Raw genomic sequence first — 21929 nt, forward strand, 5'->3', positions numbered from 1 at the left:
GAATTCAACAACTAAACCTGGGTAAACTCTGAATTCTAACGCTGACCGGAACGGTACGAATTAATCTAGTCGATACAAATCGCGGATTCATAAACGGTCTAAAGATAATAGGATTATGTTTGTACCTAACTTGGTGTAATCCAATTTCACCAGTATTCACGAAGCTGCATTTTACCTTCTCGGGGAGGTAATTTTTGGATAGAATGTGGACCAATTAAGCAAATTTCGCTTAGGTGGCGCGGAATAATGCGTAGGTACAGTTTGTTTCATCTCTACATCACTGATGATTTTCAGAAATTTTGAAAGATCAGCATTTCGTACATTAAGTTAAAGCGCTTTCAATTTATAAATGGTAATTCATTCAGATGTTAGACTTACACTGTGGTTCTTACTTCATAGGTACTTTATACCAAGAATAATTTATTCACCTATCTTCACGTTCAAACGGCGATTTTCATGTGGTAAAAAGTTCAAAAAACGATAGGAAAGTCCTGCTGTTTTCTTGCTCCTTATTTGTGTATTCTTTTTGGTCATTATTCGAGGGATACAAAACTGTATACGATTCAAGAGTTATAAAAAGGAAACTATTTTCAGTGACGGAATGAAATGCTCCAACCAATCTACTCCTGTACAACAATGAAACTCCGTTACAGTTTGTCGGTAAAAATCGGTTTAGAATCGCGCAAGCCTTTAATCTTGGGTCAACAACCCTGTGACCGGAGCGAACGACGCCGTTGGAAAAAAGAAATAATTTTCCAAAAGCTGTTTCCCCGCGGTGAACATATAAAATGGTTTGGTCGCAGGTAATTAAAGTTCATGCTTGTTGTTCGCGTCGCTAGTTAGCTCACAGCTACAGCAAAGGATAAATTTTTCCTCGGTAGGTGTACAACAATATCGAAGCAAAACGTCCGCCCTGGAGTGTTACGACGCCCCCCGAAGTTACCTGAGGAGGCGTGGGGTTCCATTTAGGCGTGCGTCGTAGTCGGACGGTTAAACACGACGTTGTATTGACTAAAGCCAACACCTGACGCTCCGGAGGGCTGAGGGGGCGTGTGTATACGTTAACGTTTTATAGGACGGCGCGGGCGTCGCGACGACGTCGTAGCAGGTTACCGCGGGGTTTAGGTGGAAAGGTGGGTAGGTGGGTAGGTGGTAGGTTCGTATTACACCTCCTAGGAGGCGACTGCGTGGTTGGCTACGGCTGGGGGGCGGTGCTTGTCAATTTTTTCGACACGTTCGCAGGCGTATAAGCCACGACGTTCGGCCTCGCGTTCGCGGCGGTTGGCCCAGACCAAGTATAGACCGGCCCCCACTTTTCTTGCTCTCTTCCTAGCCCGCCCCCACCCTAACAATTAGAGGCGGCGAGAGGTGGGGGCGGGGGGGGGGGGGGCAAGCCGCGGAACAGAGAGACGGAAAATTTTGGTAGAGGAACCACCTGATCCTCGGATCCTCCACCTACAGAGAGCGATTCAAAAATTATTTCTCTCGCGGCACGTAGCTGGATGTTTTTTTTATTTTTCCCCTTTTCTCTTCTTCGGCAGTTAGGCGAACAGACGTACTCATCCACCCGGAGCGAATGCCTCGGTTCTGTCTGGAATTCTATTTCTTCACGAGAGATATCATAAAAAAGTGTGAATAATACCGGTCAAGCAGAGAAATGAACGTATAATCAACACGACTACTTGGATGGTCTCTCACTTACCTTTTCGGAAAATTCGTTAACCAGTTTCGTCCCTGCGACGCTTACACGGATACAAGAAAAACCTACCTTTCTACCTAGGAAAAGGAGGGACGAACTAACAACGACCGGGCTAGAGGCGTGGCGATCCTATACTTCCGCGTACCACCCACTTGATTTTATTCGCGTTCTGTCCTCTTGCATCTTCCTGCCTCCTCTCTTCGCGCATATTCTCTCTTTCAAGAACGTCGCAACCTACAGCCGGGTGTCAGGTACCTAACTACCTACCTACATACCTACATACATAGTACTAAGAGTTACGTTCCTCGTCGCAGACAAGCAGAGAGGCGTCAGCACACCTACACACACCGGGTCGGCAAAAAGCTTTCGTTTTATCACGGTCACTCTTCGACAGAGAAAACCTTTCCCTCTCCCCCGCGGCTCGCGTTTCCAGCCACCCAGCAGGCTTGTTACAAATGTCTCGCATAACTCCGCCATTTTGTCGGTTTTTCCACATATACGCAGACGTAGAGCACACTCCCGCATACAAACACACATTTTTTATTCAGCTTTCTGTATTTCACCTTTCTTTTTCTACTTCTTATTATCGAGGGAGGTAAATAGAACCATACCTTATACAACGTAGGGTGCTTGCAGCCTGTAGGGTGTCATCGGTAAGGAACGGAAAATAAATTTTATACAATATAACATCTCATCTACATATTCCATGATCGTTTTATTGAGTACAGAATTGTTGTTCACGTTTTCTGCAAGAAACTTTTTATTTCGTGTTTATATTCGCTTTAATTTACACTTATACTTCAGTTTTCTTAGTTCTTCCACGTTATTCGTATATCGATTTGCTCAACTTTATCTGAATACGTTCGTTCGTGTACAAACCTATCACATAGAAAATTATTTGGCATTCCATCTCCGTTCACGCGGTATTTAAGAGTGTACCCTGGTCGATTTCGACGTTGACGTATACATCTCGGAACGTGTAAGTCCACGTATCGCAAAAGGGGAAAAAGGCTTCACAGTGCGATTATATACAAAATTCTGAACAAAAACACTAATACATTTCTGCGTTAAATGGAAATGCATTGGGGTGTTTTAGTTCAAAATTGTATAGAGGATCGCACTGTGGAGCCGCTTTCCACGTTTTCGATACGTGGACTTGGATATTCGGAGATATATAGGCACGTCAACGTCGAAATCGACCAGGGCACTCCCTTAAGTTGCAGCTACCCGTATCCGTCGACCGCCTCGCGAAGAGAGATTCGAAAAGCCTCAAGTATTGATCGATCAAAGACGCACCAGGCATTCGATGATATGATTCGTAATACTCGCGGTAGTGATCTTTTTTTTTTTTTTTTTTTTTTTAATTTTAAACATCCATAGAAGAAAAGATTAGAAACTGTCTGGTAAAGGATGATATTTACTAAGCGGTAGATTACGAAATTCGGGGGTCGCTTTCTATACTTTGCAATGAATCAACAGAATATCGTGTTCGAATTACGTTCGGATGAGAGTTGTCAAAACTATTTCAGCACCTCTGGACTGAAGTACTAAATGAATTATCTATAGGGTCAGACGCTTGCAAGAAGTAGCATAAAACATCCAAGTACATTGCTTGCAAGTGTCCCTGATCTCTTTGAACTCTTCCATCGATAATGACTCTTACGAATCACGAGAACCTAGAAACAATATTTGCCAACATGATAAATAAATATAAAAATAAATAGATCAAATCATTAGTGCATAAACTGATTACGCATTTTCACCATAGTACAATTATTGTGTGTGCTTAAGAGTAGGCATACGTCCGTTCGATACACACCTTGTGGGTTGATGTTTGAGTAGACTTTGTAAATATGTATACAGAGGCGTTTGCAGTTTGTGGTATCGATGTTTTAAACCTGTATTCATGATGGCGATTTTCAATTAATTAATTATGTAATATATGTATACTTGGAAGATACAGTCCAGATATTAATTCACCTACTATATTACTATAAATGCATGACGTGTTATTTTTCAAATTTTCTTCTTATTATTATGAATCTTTAATTTAAGGTAATATACAAATATACAAGTGTGCACTGGGTTAATAGAGATTTAGATTTGGATGGCCGCGTCCGTTTGGACCGTTGGTCAGACCGTATCAACAAATGATTGGTCAAGGTCTGCAAGTGAACTTTTGAAAACCGTGAACGGTTGGAAAAGTTACGCGACGTGGATGGTTGGCAGCCTCACATGTAAATGCGTCTCAAGTCTGCCGGCGATGTGATCATGTTGCACTGCGGGCATAATTTTTTCGCCCCCTGAAATCATAAATATGGAAATCCTACCGTCAGCGATTGTGTATTCCCCTGCAGCACCTCATTCTCAAGCCCATTGCATTCGGTAGTTGCCATGGCCAGTATGTAATTACAAAATGATGAGTAAGTCGTCCAAATCTTCATTCGAGGGAGAACTAAGAAAGTCTGATCAAGAAATTAGGTCTTTTTGGGACAGAAAATGTGACCAAGTTACCAACTGTTCGACACAATTATTCATTACACTTAAGCTTAGGGATTGACCTGAGATAACCCAGTTCCATCAGTCAAGCTATACGACGAAGTCCGTCAGTTGTGTCCAAATGTATAAAATCGCAAATATTTAGCAACTTACCAGAGTGTGAAGCCAACATTGTTCACAGTGTACGTGCCAGCAGCAAACGGAGGTTACCGGTTTCTTGTATTGTTCCTGGAAACAGGATAAGTATAAACTCCAGGTTATATAAGCTGAGAATTGTTATAGGCCCAAGGAATGTTGAGGGGTAGTATCGGCAAGAGCCAGGATCGCGAAACTCACCATGCATATGAGACACTTGAACGGTTGGACTCGCATTTCAGCTTCGAGATCTCGGATCCTTCCGCGCAACGCTTCGACAACCGGGGCGTCGGAATCCCTGCAAACGGCGTTTGACGCCGCGTCGATTTCGTCGCTCTCGCGATTATGTTGCCCTGAGGGAAGGATGGATCCCGGTTCCGGCTTCACCTCAACCTGAGCACCATGAGGCTGTTCCGGAGGAGTGTGGGGTGTGTGTGGTGCATGCGGCGATATTACCGCCTCTCGGAGTGCGTCGCGCTCTTTTTGTTCCCTTGGAGTGCCTTCGGCACGAGGCGCGACGACATCCGCCTCCGAGTATTGTGCCGGACCAAATTGTGCAGCATCGTCACCGTCCACTACTAAGTCTATATCCTCGTCTTCCTGCTGACCGCCAAGCGCGCCGGCGATACTTCGATTACTTGACGATGTTGCCAGGCCTGCAGCTGAACATGAAACAACAACAGAGACCAGGCGACGATCGTCATTCGATTCTCAAGCTTCAGCTACAATAGTCACCGGTCTCTACGCTAACTGGATGGCTGACTCATATGCTTCCAGCACACGGCAGCTTGTGCCGATTGGAAGTCCCAAAAACCAACACTAGTGCTCCAATACACGAAGTTAAACTAATGGATAACGTAGGTGATAGCCTATCAGAAACAGGTTTACTCACATAATTCTGTCACTTTAACCAATCACCTATGCAGTGAACCACATGATTCGTTAGTTCCATGGAGGCTATTGAAACGTTGGTGTCGATTTCGTCTGCTCCTAACCGACTCAGGTCGAGGACGCTAGTCAGCCATCCAGTTAGTACAGAGATCAGTGATGATAATAAATTTAGACGATAGTCTTCAATAGACTGAAATTCCCGACACTATTACAAGGCATGGAATCCTATCACATGATTCATTATACAGGCACAGGTGTGAAGACCTACGCTGCATGGTAAGAACTGAAGCTTCCGATCACAAATATTCGTCGGCAGTTACTGAGACACGTTATAGAATATCGAGTTGGAAGCTTAATAGAAAATTATCAGCAGCGTGGCGAATGCCTCTAATGGATAGTCGGCGATCAACGTATACAAAGTGGCCTACTGCACGCAACTGTGGTTTAGTGGTGAGCTGGCGAGTCGCACAACACACCACCGTATACCCCATATCCACCCCTCCATTCAGAAACCACATGACGCACTAGTGCAGTCGATGACAAATTCAAGGTGTAGCTGTACAATTGCATTAACGAGTTAACGATTTCACCTGACGGTAACGACATCTCGTTCCAGCAACTCTAGACACCCTACGAAAACATATGGAATCGCAAAATTGTAAACGATTTAAATAAAGATTGATGAACGAGCCGACTCACCCGAGAATCCGCCAACTAGCATTGAGGTTGCGCGAACTCGCCGTTGTCCCGCCCACTCGTATTCCTCAAATGTTTCAGGATCTCCCTCGACGTCAACCTCTTCGTCGTCGATTCCAGGATTTTGTCCCGCAGGGTTGCCATTGTGTTTGTTCAAGCAACGTTCAACATGCTGATTCAACTCCTCGGGACTTCCAGACAATCTTTCACTACACACAGGGCACGACGGTTCATCAGCTTTTCTTTTTCGATTTTTGACACGAATTCTCGCCTAAAAGAAATACCAAAAGCAAAGAATATTGTGACCGTGCGTATTCTTTCGGATATTCCCTTGGAATTGAGTTCTTTGAACTCGATCGAGGATTGATTTATTCAAAATCAGGATGGCTGCTCACTTGTCTATTGGCTTTGATTCGTTTGTAAGTTTCCCATCGTCCTTGGAGCGTTCCGTCAGCCGCCGATGGTGCGTGGAGAAGCGGCGCGTGAGGGTGGTCCTGAGGATGTCCCGGGGGTCCCGAAGATCGCGATGATCTTGGCCGAGGTGTCGTCGATGATACCTTGTACAATCGGTCGAGTTCCTGAGCAAAATGTTGCTCAAGTTCCTGGGGACGAACAGTCACACCGCATACTGGACAACATGAGGGGTCGGAAGGGAATTTCTTTTTACCTGGAATTAAAGAAGAAACACATTTTTGGCTGCACAGAGTACGTAGAACTGTGCTTTTGCAATAGTCTTTTGCGCCTTCATTTCTCAAAGCGATAGTTTCCATTGTAACAAAACATATATAACGTGTGGTGTAAGAGGCATTCTCGAAATAGGAGATAATAGGGTACGCACTTCACGTGTATTAAACCACTTGTGGAAACGTGCTCAAGGGGGCATTTACAGGAATTTCAGTTAATTTTTTTCTCATGCAGGAAATTAAATGTATCAGGGTGATGCACAGAGTGCAATTTTAATAGGGTGTAAAAAGGTGATACTTCATTGTGCGCATGGTTTCTAGTTCAATATTTGAGGCATAGAATACGGATTTCCATGGCATAATCTACTTGCAAATGCCCATAAATTGTCATAGGAATTTTCCAAGAGCTTTATTTTAAATGAAAATAAATCATTTTTAAGAATCATGACAAAAAATGAGCCGTCTTTCAACACAAAATTTGGGGTATCTCACTCCCAGGTGAGAAATCGGACAAAATGCTATGACAATGTACGACGAATACTTAAAAAAAAAAATAACATGTGAAAGTTTCAGGTGAATCGGTCAGAAACTATAGGAGAAACCTTGCGAGCAAGTTTGAAGAATAAAAAGCGATGTAAAACGCGTTTAATGTTTTTTAGGTCCTAAATCGATACGAGCCTATTCAGAGGAGGGTTGAAAGTGTACAAAAATGTAAAACATCGATTGTTTGGCCGTAAACGCCCCCTTAAAGGGTAAGGGAAAATGTTGACACTTTGACAAGAGAGGAGATCGAGTTGTTGAAGAGTTGTTACTTTAATTTGGAGCGCAAGAGAGAGAAATGGAGGAAACTGGACCAGTCTACTAAGTGGGTGGTGTATGGTGTACACATCGTATAAGCCGGGTGTACCCAGCTGGGTCGTTTCACACAACTGTTTATTTATTTGCACCGTCCGGCACTGCCTACTGCCTACTTGCCTACCGCCTACCGCCGCCTACCACCAGTCAGTCTCTCAACCTCCTAACTAGCGTAGCGTGGTATAGTGCAGAGTGAGGTAGCAAGCATGTATTAAGGCATCGCTGTCTGGAGTGGGAAGAAGTGGTGGGACTGAGATGTTGGGTACGGTGTCCAACCGACCTTCCAAACAAAATAACCGCATATCCGGAAAACATTCACATATTACTCCGTAGACCCCCGCCCGTCTATTTTTACAAGAACTCAGATAGCCGCGAGCGGCATCCGTTGACGTTTGCTCGCGTATTAGAAGACAAAGAACATTTGGTATCCCCCTCCCCCGCGCCCCTGTTTCGGTTGGCGAGAGCAAGTCTCGTGCCTTCTTACACAAGCCCACTCGAAAGAAAAATAAAAAAAAAAAAAAAAAATTGAAAAAAAGCCTCCCACTTCACGATACATATCGCATCCATGTTTCACTTATACAGATATATTTCAACTCTTGCAGAGCACAGCACGTAGCGTTTATTTTCACTTTCTCATTTCCAAAATCGGAGAGCATATGCATCAGCTGTTTTGACAATACATCAGCATATATTTGTTTATCAGACTTTTACACATCCTGCCCGATGCCTTTGATGCCGCAAGCATCGCGAGTTACGCGCACCATTGTCGTTTCCGTTGGATGCAGATTTTTTCCATTCGAACGAATTGTCATTGAAGAATCAACGGACAGTAGTATTACAAGTTCTACGCCGTGTAAAAGACGTTTCGACGTTCAATAGATATATCCTTCAGCTCGGTTGGCCGTAGGTAGATTCTAGCTCGGTTCCGTTTGCGTTTCATTTCGTTTATTTGCAGAGAAGAGCGGCATTCTTGAACCGTTTAACATATCCTATCTGCGCGGCTAGCCGGCTAACATTTCTTTGTGCCCGAGACCTCTTTCCCCTTCAATTAAGTACGGTTGCAAATTTATGTGCGCGCCACTGTATTCAATATTCTCTTTCGTTCCTTTATTGAAAGAAACAGGGATGCACACGAGCTCTCGACCCCTTCGCCTTGCGGATCTAGACGTTTAATTTTCAACCTCCAGTCTAGACTGTCGTCTATCTCACGCCTCGTCGTTTTCGTCAATTGCTAGTAGAGGATACATTGGAAAGAAATCGAATAATATCATTGAAACGGTAACCGTAGTCTCGAAGTGACAAAGTCGAATGGACTTTTGAGGTTACGAAATGTAAATAATAGTTCGATCAGTTCCAGCCCGATTCCCAAGCTCACGTACGATTATTTTTCGCATGTTCAAATCAGAACATTCACTATACTGACAAGCTGGTTAGACCAGGTGTTTCGATTTGGAAATAAGTGGAATTTGAGAAGAGACTCGGCCCTGGAGGGTTTGTCAAGAGGAGAGAGATGTCAGCGTGAAACAGCTGTTTACGTTTAAAGCTACCATTGTAGGAGAAAGATCACGTGATTAAGCGACGTAATAAGGAAGGAGGGCTCGCGCCGCGTTCTTCAGGTATTACCTTTGGAAACTTTTATCTTTTTATTGCAGGGCGACAACAATACATCGGGCTAAAGTGAGGATACCGCTATCTTTTGCACGTTGCCTCGGCACGCAACTGAATTTCATAACTGTCCTATCATTTATGCCAGGCACCAAGACTAACAGCGGCGAGCAAGCTATGCTGGATCTAGATATACGCTAACCAGCTCCTTGGCTGCAGTATCTTTAATTAAAAGAGACCGAGCCAAGGAGAAATGAGAGCTAAAAGTCGGTCATATCTGAATATTAAAGTGTACGCGAAGTACCCTAACTGGAAATCCTTGTCCCCCAACGGGTGGCAATAGCTTATATAGGATCCATTTTATATTTGTCTTATCGTTCTCAATTACGAACCCTCTGTCGACTGCAACGAACGTCGTTGCTGGATTCACGATCTGCGGCCAGCTTCGAGTGATACGCATCCTTTTACCCATTAGCTTTATCGGCATGTTAAAATCTAAATAGTTTCTCTCCCGATGCAGGCATGACAACTTCCGTTTATGCCATTTAATTGAATCTCGATTCCCATCATCGTGTCTACAGGAGCTCCGTCGATTTCTCACTAATCGGCTTACAGAATTCGTTAAATGATCTGAGTAAATACGTTAGCACGAGAGTTTAAATTTTAGAACGAAATAACAAGGTCATTGTGATAATTAATGACTGTGCTAATAGTGTTTGGTAAGCTCAAGGGTTGGCTATGGTTACGAGGTTAACCTAGTTACCTGCCCGTTTCATAGAATGCCGTAATCTGTTCTCAAACTTCTTCTCAATCACCTTCGGCATCAATCGTGTATTACCCGATGAAAGTTTGTTCTTTCAAAAACTTGTCGATAATCCGAGATGTCTAATATTATATAAATTATTCCGACGAACTGTCGAGCTGAGTTTACATGATTATGTCCCGTCGCCATTTGTAAATAAACAAAATAATGCTCTCGCGGTGTATCATGCATAGTCTAGGGTGATTCATTTATTAACTTTTCTTTTTTTGTTAGGTGCCACTCGAAAGATTTGTGACAAATACTGAAAAAAAGAGGTCGCTACCAATTATTGCAATATTTTTTTTATTTATTTTTATGTGTACACCTTACGCACTTATTATACATAGTTTATTTTTCTCGTATCGTGGTCCAATTAATCGCTGTTTATAAAAATCACTACTGAAAACGAAGTGGGGACATTAACGTGATGTGATACTCTTTTTTCGGTAGCAAAAACTGTTGTCCAAATTTCTCCGAGACTATTAATCTTTCGGCTGAAAAACGGGAACAGCCAACTGCGGAATTGTTAGGCGAAGCTTGTTGTTGATTGGTGAACGATAATTGGACCACGTTACAAAAAAATAAATCAGCTAATATATATACAAGTCCGCAAGGTGTACACATAAAAAGATATAAAAAATATTAAAATAATTTATTGCTAGCGACCTCTAAATATTTTCATACTTCCGCCAACTTTTACGATAATTTTTTTATCAGCATTTGTCAAATTTTTCGACTGGCACCTTAAGAGCAAAAAAAAAAAAAAATTTAATGGCTATAAATATGTCGATTTCATTCGGTAAGGGATACAATTGGCAAGCTTTAATAGGTATAATTACAACAGCGAGGAATTACTGAAAATTGATGAATTAACGGGAATTGCAAAGGTAGGCACAGCATGCAGCCAATTCAATATTTACGCAAATCTAATCGGAAAACGCGGTAATTAGTAGAATGGATGTAACATCACACGAACGTTAAGTTCGGCTGGGCGACAGACCCTGCAGACACTTACACATACCGTAATCCGGTTTTAATTAAATAACTACTCGCAGGCTGAGTAACGAAAGAGTTGTGCCAAATTTCTAGGGTCGAACGGGTAAGCGACAGGCATTTAGCCACAACTGTTGTCTCCTGGGTTTTGGGGGAGTGGATTTTACGGCGGGCTTTCACCCGGACTTTAGGCTCTTATACCTACTTTGCAGATCCGGCTCGATCTTTCGCCCGCGATTGATTGATACCTGATGCCGTTCAACGTGTCACGCGGCAATTATACTTGTTCCGGTTCTTTCGGTACCAAAGCGGACGATTTTCCCGCAGATCTCTTGCCGGAATACACAACAATTGCGATTTACACTCGGAGCTTTCCACGCACGTATTTCCGATCAGTCAAATGCAAATCCTTCCCCACTTAAATATATACCTGCTGGCAGCGTATGGTGCAGCACGTAAACGGAAGGCGTCGGAGTGAAATAATTGATCGCGAAAGCGCAGAATCACGACTGTTGCACGTATATATATGTATATATACATGTACACCGTACATTTCATCCCCTCCGTTTCCCCCCCCCCCCCCCATAACAGGGAAGCCCTTTATGGTCCATCAGTAATTCTGCTAATCCCGGCGTACCCCTCGCAAACCGCTGACCATTTTATTAATAACTTGAACCCCAAAAACAATCCGCAACCTCGTTCTTAACAATTAAACAGCTCGGGCAAATTGGTATGAAACGGTAATCGCACGTGCGGAGATGTTGAGGAACATTTATCGACACGTAATTTAAGGGTTTATACTTACAATTGGTCAGAAGGCCGAAGAAAAGTGATTTTTCGACTATTTTTAGACTTTATTCTGACATTTGTTATTTGTAAACGTAAACATTTTTAAAGCTACAATAGCCGATCTCCGGGAGCACCTTTAAAAAAAGCCGTCTTGCGGTGAGCAAGATGTCTCTGGACTGGATCATCCGAAATGAGAAAACAAAAAAGAATTAGTTAACATAAGGTATTATCTGGTGTTTAATCAAAGAAATAAGCAAAATATTAATTGTTACCAAAACGGCGGCTTGTCAAAAAGAAAATCGATTTTTCATACAAATTTTCGCCTCAATTTGTTTACAAAATGTAAAATATTTACCGGCGAGGAGATACTTTGGAGCAAGGACTGAAAAATATAGCGATCAAGCTTGTGTAAAAATTTATTACCGATCAGTTTAGCCGTTTCCGAGAAATCTTGCTTCACTGACTTTGAAAATATAGTTTTGAGAAAAACGCGTTTAATCTTTCACAATCACTCTCATACGCTCCGAGGCGTCTTTGCAAATGCGCACGTATTTTAGCGAATATTTGTCGAATCGACATGATATTTTCTGCGTATGTACTTGAATGTATATAATACATTACGAAAACGAGAGGAAAAGTCGATTTCTGAAAAATCCTGACTAGGTAGGTATAACCCCTCAGACATGGCTTTGGGTATAAGACGATAATATACGACAGATTCGACTGGATACGATAAAGACGCCATACCTACAGTAACGCGAATTTTGACGATCGCAAATTTTCTACGCGGGTGTAATTTGCAAATGATACCGCAGCCCGGGATATTACATATAGGAAAGTCATCGGTAGGGTTGGCGAAGAGATTGTTATGTGGGGGCTATCTTAGGGTGCAGGGCTGGTTGGCTTGGCGGGCAGTAAGTTTGGCAGTTAAGAATATGGGAGCGTAGGAAGGAAGGCGGCTCGCAGGCGGTTAGCAAGAGCGAAGTCTGAGGGTGCGGGTAAGTAAGGAGGCTGTAAGGATCCCTCCTTTCATGCATACCAGAGTATCTCTTTGCTCCGCTAGCTGGTTGAAATCTCTCCGCTCGGCAGTGAACGCGTAGCTAGCTAGACTGCAGCGACTACGCCTTACTTATACTCAATTCCGCAAAGCAGACGTGTGCCGTAGAATTTCCTCGTTGAGTCGCTGTGTAGTCGACGGCGCAACGTACGGTAAAGGTAAATTTAGTTTTACAGCGTCATTCTTGAGCTCCGGCGAACAAGGAGATGACTACTTTCTTGTTATTAAAAAAGAACCTCGTGTCACCTGGGTCCTCAACCGGTACGCCTTCGGGGTACTTTTCGCCTTGATATTCTTCGTCGGAAATTTCTTCCTGGCGGAAGAAAAAAAACTAAAATCATCGCAGAGAGTCGAGATTCGGAATACTTGACAACTATTCGGGTGAAAATCTCTTTACAAGCGCATAAATCTTGACATGGTTTTTCTTTCCGGCGTAGTAGCCCCGGGTTGTTGGTCGTGCAGTTTTATTGAAAGCCGCCTCGATGCAGTTTTATTTTTCAGACCCCGAGGGATGGGAACGGAAGGGAAAGCGAGAGAGAGATCAGCCTCACTTTGCTGATCTTTCCTTTGGCCGATGTGCAGAACACGCGTCACCGCGTCGACCCGGGTAGCCCTCAGTTGGCGTGCTTGGGGTGATTCCCGAAGGCTCATATAGACATTCCTTTCTCTGTTACTCTCCGGATCCTCCCTCTCTCGGCACCCTGCACCAGCCGGAAAACTCACTGTACGTTATACGACAATTTGTTTCATACTCGTCGGCGTATATTTAAAGATTTCTCAGGGTACGTACGTATCGCACTCCTTTCAGGGGTTATACCTGGTCAGAATTTGTAAAAAATCGATTTTTCTTTAAGTTCCTTTTCGTATCGTACATACATTCGAGTATATACGCAGAAAATTTCATGTCGATCCGACAAATATTCTCAAAGTTACGCGCACATTTGCAAAGACGACCCCCGGAGCGTTTGAAAGTGCTTGTGAAACTTTGAACGCGTTTTTCTCAAAGCTATGTTTTCAAAGTCGGTGAGAAAGATTTCTCGGCAACGGCTGAACCGATCGGTATCAAACTTTTACACGAGCTTTATCAATATATTTTTCCGACCTTGATCGAAGGTTTTTTCTCGCCGATAAATATTTTTCATTTTGTAAACAAGTGCAACCAGGCTGACAGCTGACAGTGTTTTTTCGCGCGTGAATGATAGAACAGATATATATTGATTATGTTTAATTAATTTATGTGACACGAGTAATTTGAAACCCTCCGTGTTACGATTTGCCTTCATTAAAATTAAAAACTTAGCTTACGTGGCGATAAAATGGCGCCAACAACCAGGCTCTGACGTCACGTGGAGATTTTCCAATAGCGACAATAAGTTCCATAAGCAAAGCACGGCTAAAAGTGCACGAGAGTGTCGGTAAATCCCCCCGTCGAGTGTCGCTCTTAAATCACTGCTGTTTGTAATTAAGCGAACGAATGGGCTGTATCAGGGTTAATATTTGCTAGATGATGCATGTCTCTTTGCCGCCAAGACAAATCCCGTATATATCATCGCAACGCTTCGTATACCACAGCAGGATGAGGATGAGGAGGACGAGGAGGAGGAGTAGTCAGCCTCGCGGGAGACTACTTGCACCACAGGCGTCTCTTCGACTCCTGTTGTTGCACATTATTTCAGCAACGACGGTAGACGGAGACAAGGTCGAAGCCCATTTCGGGTTCAAACGGGGATCTTTGACGCCCTGGATGATTATAAATATTACTCACTCGTTATTTTCATCGCAGTTATCTCAACGATAAGGCCCGTTATGCGATAAATTTTCCAGAAATATTCTACGACGACGAGCGCATAGCGTTATATGTCATTATGAGGGCGAAGTAAGCAACGTTACCTTAACGACGCATGTTTGGGAAAAATCGTTACTTCGCACCCTTAGAAATACTATTGTTTTGAAAAGCCAACTCCTTGAAAGTCATTCTAAAATTAAGAAATAATGAATTTTTCCCTAATGTTTCGTTACACAAACGTTACACCGACTTCAGCGTCGTATGTTATTGCAGTACCTACTCCGTGGCAGTTTTATGCTGTGAGAAAGAAAGAAAATCACAAAGAGAATGCCGAATTGAAATTAATAGCGGTCAAGAACCGTTCGACAGCTAGCCAGCTACCAAACCTCCTCCTATACGTGGTTGTGTTCTTCAAGTTGGGCCTCCTCCACGCGCGATATTCGACTCTCGACTCAGGCCAACACGTTCACACATATACCTACGAGGTTCCGCACCTCCTACCTGCAACGCCGTTTCTCCACTCGCGGTGCCTGCAGTAATATATACGCGCATGTTCGTGTGTTCGGCTACTCGCCAATATTCATAAACACGTCCGAACCAACAAAGTGATAACTTAGTCAGGGCGCCGCGTAGGTACTGCCCCGGTGAACGAGGAGGAGTCTTGAGTATCGTCCACGCGCGGATCTCGCCTTCTACATACGTTTTCCTCGGCCAGACAAGGGTAGCTGAATTAATTGAAACGTACGGATTAAACGCACGGTTAAAGGTTTATCCACACTATCCGGCAGCGCGGGAAGTGCAGCTATAGGAATGACGAGTCGAAACTTGATCGCTTGGGTTACAATAAAGTCTGAATACTATCGGTGTGAAAATGTGCTTGTTTTCAAATTTTTGGACATCGTCGCCGGGCACGGTAAATCGAATGACGAAAAAAAACGGGGCTTCCAACTTTGAAGATCTGCTGCTCTTCCTCCACGCGTAACGTTTCCGTGTATTTTTAATCATATTAGGCCCAAATTACCATTAGCGACACGTCAAAGAACGCCGAGTGGCGCCGATTGAATCCGATTAACACCAACTCGGCTCTACGTATCGTCCTCTGGCGATAAACACGTTCAACGTCAGGTGGGTGGATACCCCATAAACTGTTTAAACGAACGCAGCGATGATCAGCTGCATAAATATCAGAGTATGTATTCGACACGCGGAGATTATACTGGTAACGATTCTCACCGAGTTTTCCTTCAAGCCTGTAGTAGCCTGTAAGTGACAACTTCTAATGATCGGGCATCGTTCGTACAGGTATTTATTTCCCTCTACTCCCAATGTAGGAAGATTACCGATTGTGAGTGAAATATGATTCGTGTTTTCACCATTTGTAGAACGAGTGCGGACGGGACTTTATTAAACTGAAGTTGGAGGTTACGGTGATTGGTTTATGAAAATTGCAGGTAAAGGTGTTCGTTTGCTGAACTGCAAAGCATACAGCCGAGTGTGGTAGCACAGCCGAGTGCAGCGGATAACGAAGATAAAGATAAGGGGGAAGGACCGAGGTTTGAAAAACAAGGAGCGCAAGTGAGAAAGTGTCCGGTTGAAAGGAGAGGAGGGAGAAGGATAGAGGTGCTTTATGAAGTGGACTTTGCAGGATACGTTATTGCATTATCAAGGAACACGCACTGCCATTCGAGAATGGTCTGCCCACTAAACTAACCCCTCGTAATTGGAAGCGAGTTTAAGAAAAAACGACAGTTGCAGAGGGTATTTCGCTATCTCGATAATAAATACACCTATATGTAGGTATACACGGCTACCGTGCGTTATTGTGCCGATGACGAACAATAACAATGATGATGATAAATAAATGTGCAGCCCTGTAACGATTGTCGCAATTACCCAACCGGATATAAAGGCGCAACGGAATGCGGAATGTGCAGCGACACGACTGTCGACGGTGAAACGTAACGTTGCTTACAGAGGTTCCAAAGGGCGGTAATTGGTCAGTGAAAATGTGTCCATCTCAAGAATAATTTTTACCTCCAATTAACAACGGTGAAAATTGTAGGTGACTACCGTGCCCATGAGCAACAACCGGGTCCCGAGTGCTCCTTTACCACTGAGCTCGGTCCAACAGTTCTTTGATATCGCTGAACCGTGATAGAAATCTACGTTCCGGCAGACACTCGCGGACAACAAACCGACCGATCATCCCATACCCAGGGTCCAGTTATGACTGTAATATTACCGTCTGCCCAACCGATGGAATGCATGGGTTCGCTATGTGCGTAGAAGCGAAGCTGCCCAACATTGGCAGCAGCAGCAGCAGCAGCAGCAGCAACAACAGTAGCAGCGAAACGCTTCGATGCTCGGGTTGTCAAGACCAATCAAACCTTGCTAACTAACCGCTGTGAGCAGCGCACAAATTAATTATTAAATTCTGCCTTAACGCATGGATGCTGATGTGCCAGACATCAAATGGCTTCGGAGTGCAAAGGATCGTAGGAAGTGTGGAGGTTTAAACATTCTGGAGCTTCTCCTGCATGCTCGAGATCACGCCACTTAACGTTCCGCTGCGTCCAAGCCAGTTCATTCAAGTTTTTTTATCATAATCTTTACCAAGACTTCCTAGAGGAGCGGCCATTCGAAACTCGGGATAATGAAACGATGTCGCCGTCGCAGGTGACAAGATGAAATCTCTTACTGGCATGGAAACGAGGTGGTAACGTAACGTTATCACCTTCTCACCTGAAGATCTTCCCTGCCTCTGAAATTGTTATTATCGTGATAACGGTTGCCAAGAAGTGGACAAGGGGCCTGACTAACTGCGCTCATAATCGATTTGAATAAAATCACAGCACGCTATACAATTTTTTATGGATACTTTGCAGCACAAGAAAGACTTCGGAACCCTTCGGAGAGATATTTCGTTTTTTACCAGGGCAGTATTTTCTATTCGAAGAACTAAACGCCTGCCTCTTAACGGTCTTCTGTACAAATTTTAGCACTGAAATGTGGTTGCAGAAAACTCACGTACAGCTTCGGGCCGTAGCCTTATACGCGTTTTGTAGGTATGAGAAGTAAGGACAAAACTAATTTATAAAAATGAAGGTATTTACGACAGCATCAAAGGATCCGCTTTTATGACCGCCATATACAGTTTACAACACTCGAGTCTGACATCTATATATATATATATATATATATATAAGCGTTTAATTCCGAAGAAGATCCTATAGTCAAATGTTATCTGAAGAGTTATAATATATGGGCAGCCGTAGTCGGTATGACTCGAAAAGTGATGCGGTAGATTTTCAACCCTATCCCTTTCAAAGATTCGGATTATAATCACCGGGCGCCGTTATTTACAGCACGCAACAAGTCCTTTAGAATCAATTATCTCAGAAACTAGCCTCAATTATATAAGTTATATAACGACCCAGGGTACGTGTCGACGATCGGTGTCTACATTTATCAAACGCTAAAGGATATGCCATAGGATAATTGGAATGGGACGAAAAACTGGAATAAATATCCGTTTCAACTTTTGGAACAATTTCCTTCTATTATAGGTACTGTTCCGCGGGGTGATTGGTCGTTAAAAAAAAAAAAAAACCGAGTACAGTACAGGTAATCCAGGGATACGTGTAGGTACATATGCTTTTATGCTCACAGTACAAATTCCAGAGTAACGATATATTGACGTTGTGATACATTTTGACCCGTGCACACAAACGCACACTTTCACACTTTTACACACGCGCACACACGCCTTGGTTGTTTCAAAAACTGCAACGTAAGCCACCCACACACAAGACTGCTTTTTTACACGCGTATACGACAGTATCGGTGACGAAAGTCAAGAAGACTGCACGCAGTACCGACCGGTCGTAGCCACTGACTGACTGACGGACGAACTAGAACCACCAAAACTCAACTAATAGTGGCCTACACCCCGGGGTAACTCGGTGGTAGGGGATGTTGTTAGCGACGGCTACGAGTCGACGAAGTAACACCGCTTTCAAACTCCCCAGATGGACGGAGAACTACTTTGGTGGAACTTTTGAGAAAACTAGTCGACTGGTCAGATGGACTATGAGAATTTTGTTGCAATATGTCCGCGGCTGTGCCCTGATTGGCCAGGTACAGATTTAGCAACAATAGTTGCACAACCGACCAGTAAGGTAAGTGTACCAGTTACTGACCCTGTCCCAATTATTGACCTTTTTTGGTGGTATCTGTTCAATCCTTGGTTGGTATGGTAAAATTACCATAGAATAAATTCTAGTGTCTAACCCTCTAGTAATTGGATTGGTCATCGAGAAATTCACAATTTTGACCCACTGTTTATAATTTTGTAAAATATAAAATGGTCGTCAATTGGATCTAAACGTGTCGATAACTGGTACACTTACCTTAATAAGTACTTGAATAACGGTGTTTTGCGCGAGTGATTTGTTTCGCGTCTGGATTCAGACCCGTCGCTACAACATCCCCTTATAATCTGTACCAAGGACCACTGACTGACTCTCGCTTCTGGCCAACAAACGTTCGGCATTATGCGTTACCTACGGATTAGTGGACTCGTACAAAGTCATTCGGGAAATCTATAGATGTGTGCGTATCCTGCTCCTGCCGCTGCACCTTTGGGCCAACTACACCGGGTGTTCGTCACGTACGAAAGTCGGAACGATACAAAATGTCAACCCCTCTATTAGCGGGCTAATACAGATGTCAGAAGGGACGGAGCGTTTCTATACATATACGTACATCCCCGAACCCCACTTCAAATCTAGTCAACATTTTATACCGACAGCTTGACAATTGCACGATCTCGGACCTAACCTCCAACTGCCGGCTCATTTCCGATCAACCGATTGCCGCTTACATTTGTTTAGAAAAAAGAACAAAAAAACACCAAACCTGGTACATTGCGAATTCTTAAAGAATCGTTAGAATCCCGCACGGCGTTTTTAGACGGATCTTTTCGCGGCTCGTTCGACCCGTTTGTTCGAAAGGTTGGCACCCCTACAGCTTAACAGGATGCTTTATGGTAACGCGTTACACACCTTATTGCAGGATTGGCGGAATAGAGGAAGGGGGGGCTCGGTAATATATGGTAATAATAACAATAATAATAGATATCTGAGGTGGTTTTGTTCGGAATCATTGTACCGCATTTAACTTCACAGTCCAGCCCCAGTCATGCAAGCTTTCACACCACACACGTCTTCTTGTCCCGGTCTGAACCCCCGTTGTAGTACTACACCGTGATCCCAAAACTTGACTTAAGTCGCAGTTACAACTCGCGACAGTTCGGATCATTTTGCGTCATGCAACGAGTTAACGAAAACTGGCCACCGCACAAAAGGTACACTGTATTGCCAAGCTTCGACGATGCGTTTAAAGAGAATGAGTGAAAATTCCAGCGTCGTGACAGCCCCTTAAAACCCCCGCCCCATCTCTTTTCCGCGCCACGTATCCTCAACTTTATGGTACATATTTATATTTATGTAAAAATCGCCTCGTGCTATACAAAGCGAGTATGGTATATCGTTGAAATTGCTGATACCCCCGGTCCGCACGTGTTATATATTATATAGGAAGCTTGTCGGTACATAAATTTGGCGTTATAAACGAAAAACAACCCGGGAAGCACAAATTTATATGAATAAAATGAGAACGGTACGCAACAGTGCGCGTGTACATGAAAAAAAAAAAATATGAGAACCAAAGTGCAGAGACAGAGTCAGCAAGTTAGGTTGATTCCGAGTGAGGTGGGCAAAGGTAAGAGATGGGCCACAGTTAAAGTCCAATACAGCAAAGTACGCAAGAATCTATATTAGATCTATATATCTCTTACTTACGGCCATATTACCCCCGTGGGTAAAAATTGTACCCCTAAGAAGGGGTAAGGAGTTAGGAAGGGATGTGGGCGCAGTTAAGGAAAAGAGATAAAAAGTTAATTTCAACAGTGCAGCGCGGCGTTCACAAAGCTAGTTTCTCCTCTGCTCCTCTATATATCTACAGGTAGTATAAGGAGGCACACCCCTTGCTGGGTGAAAGGACTCGTTTCGAAAGACTTCCTCCCACCGATCCGGGCTGCACAATAGGCGCCGTACCAAAGCGGGATTATGCAGTCAAAAGTCAACGTATGAATTTGTTGGTTCATCCAGATGAAAGGGCGTCGCTTGTCTAAAGACTTCCGGTCTCTCCTCTACACCTGCCCCGCACCCCCATACAAGGCTAATTCCTGCAGTCTGGTCGGTCCGAATGTGGGTGAAGTCTGCCGGTATAATACCTGTGTGTACTAGTTATAAATTTCGATATAACGGAATACGAGAAATAAAAAGCAAACAATTGATGCGTACGGACCTGAGGGTGTTTCTCAGGATCGTCAATTGATAGTTACAAGTGTTGATAATATCGGATGATGAGAACTGTTATTACTGCAGGAAGAAAAAAAGACGTGCTCGCAAAGTAATCGAATTTAAACACGTTTGCTTGCCTTGCCAATTGCCCATCTTCTTATGTCACGGAACAGAATTCAAGTGGTTAAAGTACACGTTTATAATATCGAGAATCAGGTGCGAGGGTATCAATTTGTACGTGGCTTCTCAATTAAGGGGTCCCTAAGATAAGTGTACCAGTTATCGACCCTGTCCCAATTATTGAACATTTTCGGATGTATCTGTTTGATCTTTAGTTCTAAGATTGCCAAAACAATAAATTTGTAATGTCTAACCTCTAGCAATTAGTTTTAGTAATCGAGAAGTTCACATTTTTCGCCGTCAATTTATAATTGCGGAAAATAAAAGGGTCAATAATTGGGTCTAAACGTGTCAATAACTGGTAGAGTAACCTTGGTTGATTAATACACGTATCGCTGCGCGTATTATTTCAGAGATTCAAACTTTTTTTAAATTGATTCGAAATTATTTTGCGTATTAAGCGAGAAGCGTTTAGACCAAATTTTATTGAAACAGCCCTCGTCGAAAAGCAAATTCGGTAACAAAAGTTGTCGTCATTTGCTTCGTATTTTACGATCGCTTTTCACGCGCTCTGAAAAAACTGTGTTGGCTTTTGCCACCCTCCAAAGATCGAGTCTCGCGTCGCTTCTACCCTCCACAACGGAGAGTCGAAGCTGGTATAGAGAGGGAGGAGAGAAAGGGGGGCGGATATGGCGTGGCATTAGAAAGAATTTTCCATGTCTGATTTCCACGAAAGTTGTCATATAAAAGTTTACACCACACGTCAAACGACGTCAAGCTACAGTGAGAAGCCTTGGATCATAAAATTGGGATTCAATATCGTTCGAGAAAATCCCCCACACACGTGGACGTGTGACGAGTCGGTATAAGAGAGAGGAAGTAAAAAAAAAAAGAAAGAAAGAAAGATAAAGGACGTACGCTTTTTATTCCTATTCTCTTATTCTTTCGCAGGAA

At 43.4% G+C, this 21929-nt stretch overlaps 1 protein-coding gene across 7 annotated transcripts in view; it reads right to left on the bottom strand.

The window, feature by feature from the left end:
• Positions 1-2395: 2395 nt before the first annotated feature.
• The window catches only part of LOC124304644 (E3 ubiquitin-protein ligase Rnf220-like), an 81879-nt gene continuing 62345 nt past the window's right edge, over positions 2396-21929 (bottom strand). For 3 of the 7 annotated variants that reach the window (XM_046763140.1, XM_046763143.1, XM_046763139.1), the window contains 5 exons: positions 6316-6587; positions 5924-6191; positions 4535-4995; positions 4352-4426; positions 4009-4164 (listed from right to left, as the gene is read on the bottom strand). In XM_046763140.1, coding sequence (XP_046619096.1) covers positions 4009-4164; positions 4352-4426; positions 4535-4995; positions 5924-6191; positions 6316-6587 — 1232 coding nt within the window. The other 4 variants (XM_046763142.1, XM_046763141.1, XR_006908244.1 and 1 more) reach the window with 3 other exon arrangements.

The sequence above is a fragment of the Neodiprion virginianus genome, chromosome 5 (assembly GCF_021901495.1).
Source record: "Neodiprion virginianus isolate iyNeoVirg1 chromosome 5, iyNeoVirg1.1, whole genome shotgun sequence".
NCBI classification, from domain to species: Eukaryota; Metazoa; Arthropoda; class Insecta; order Hymenoptera; family Diprionidae; genus Neodiprion; species Neodiprion virginianus.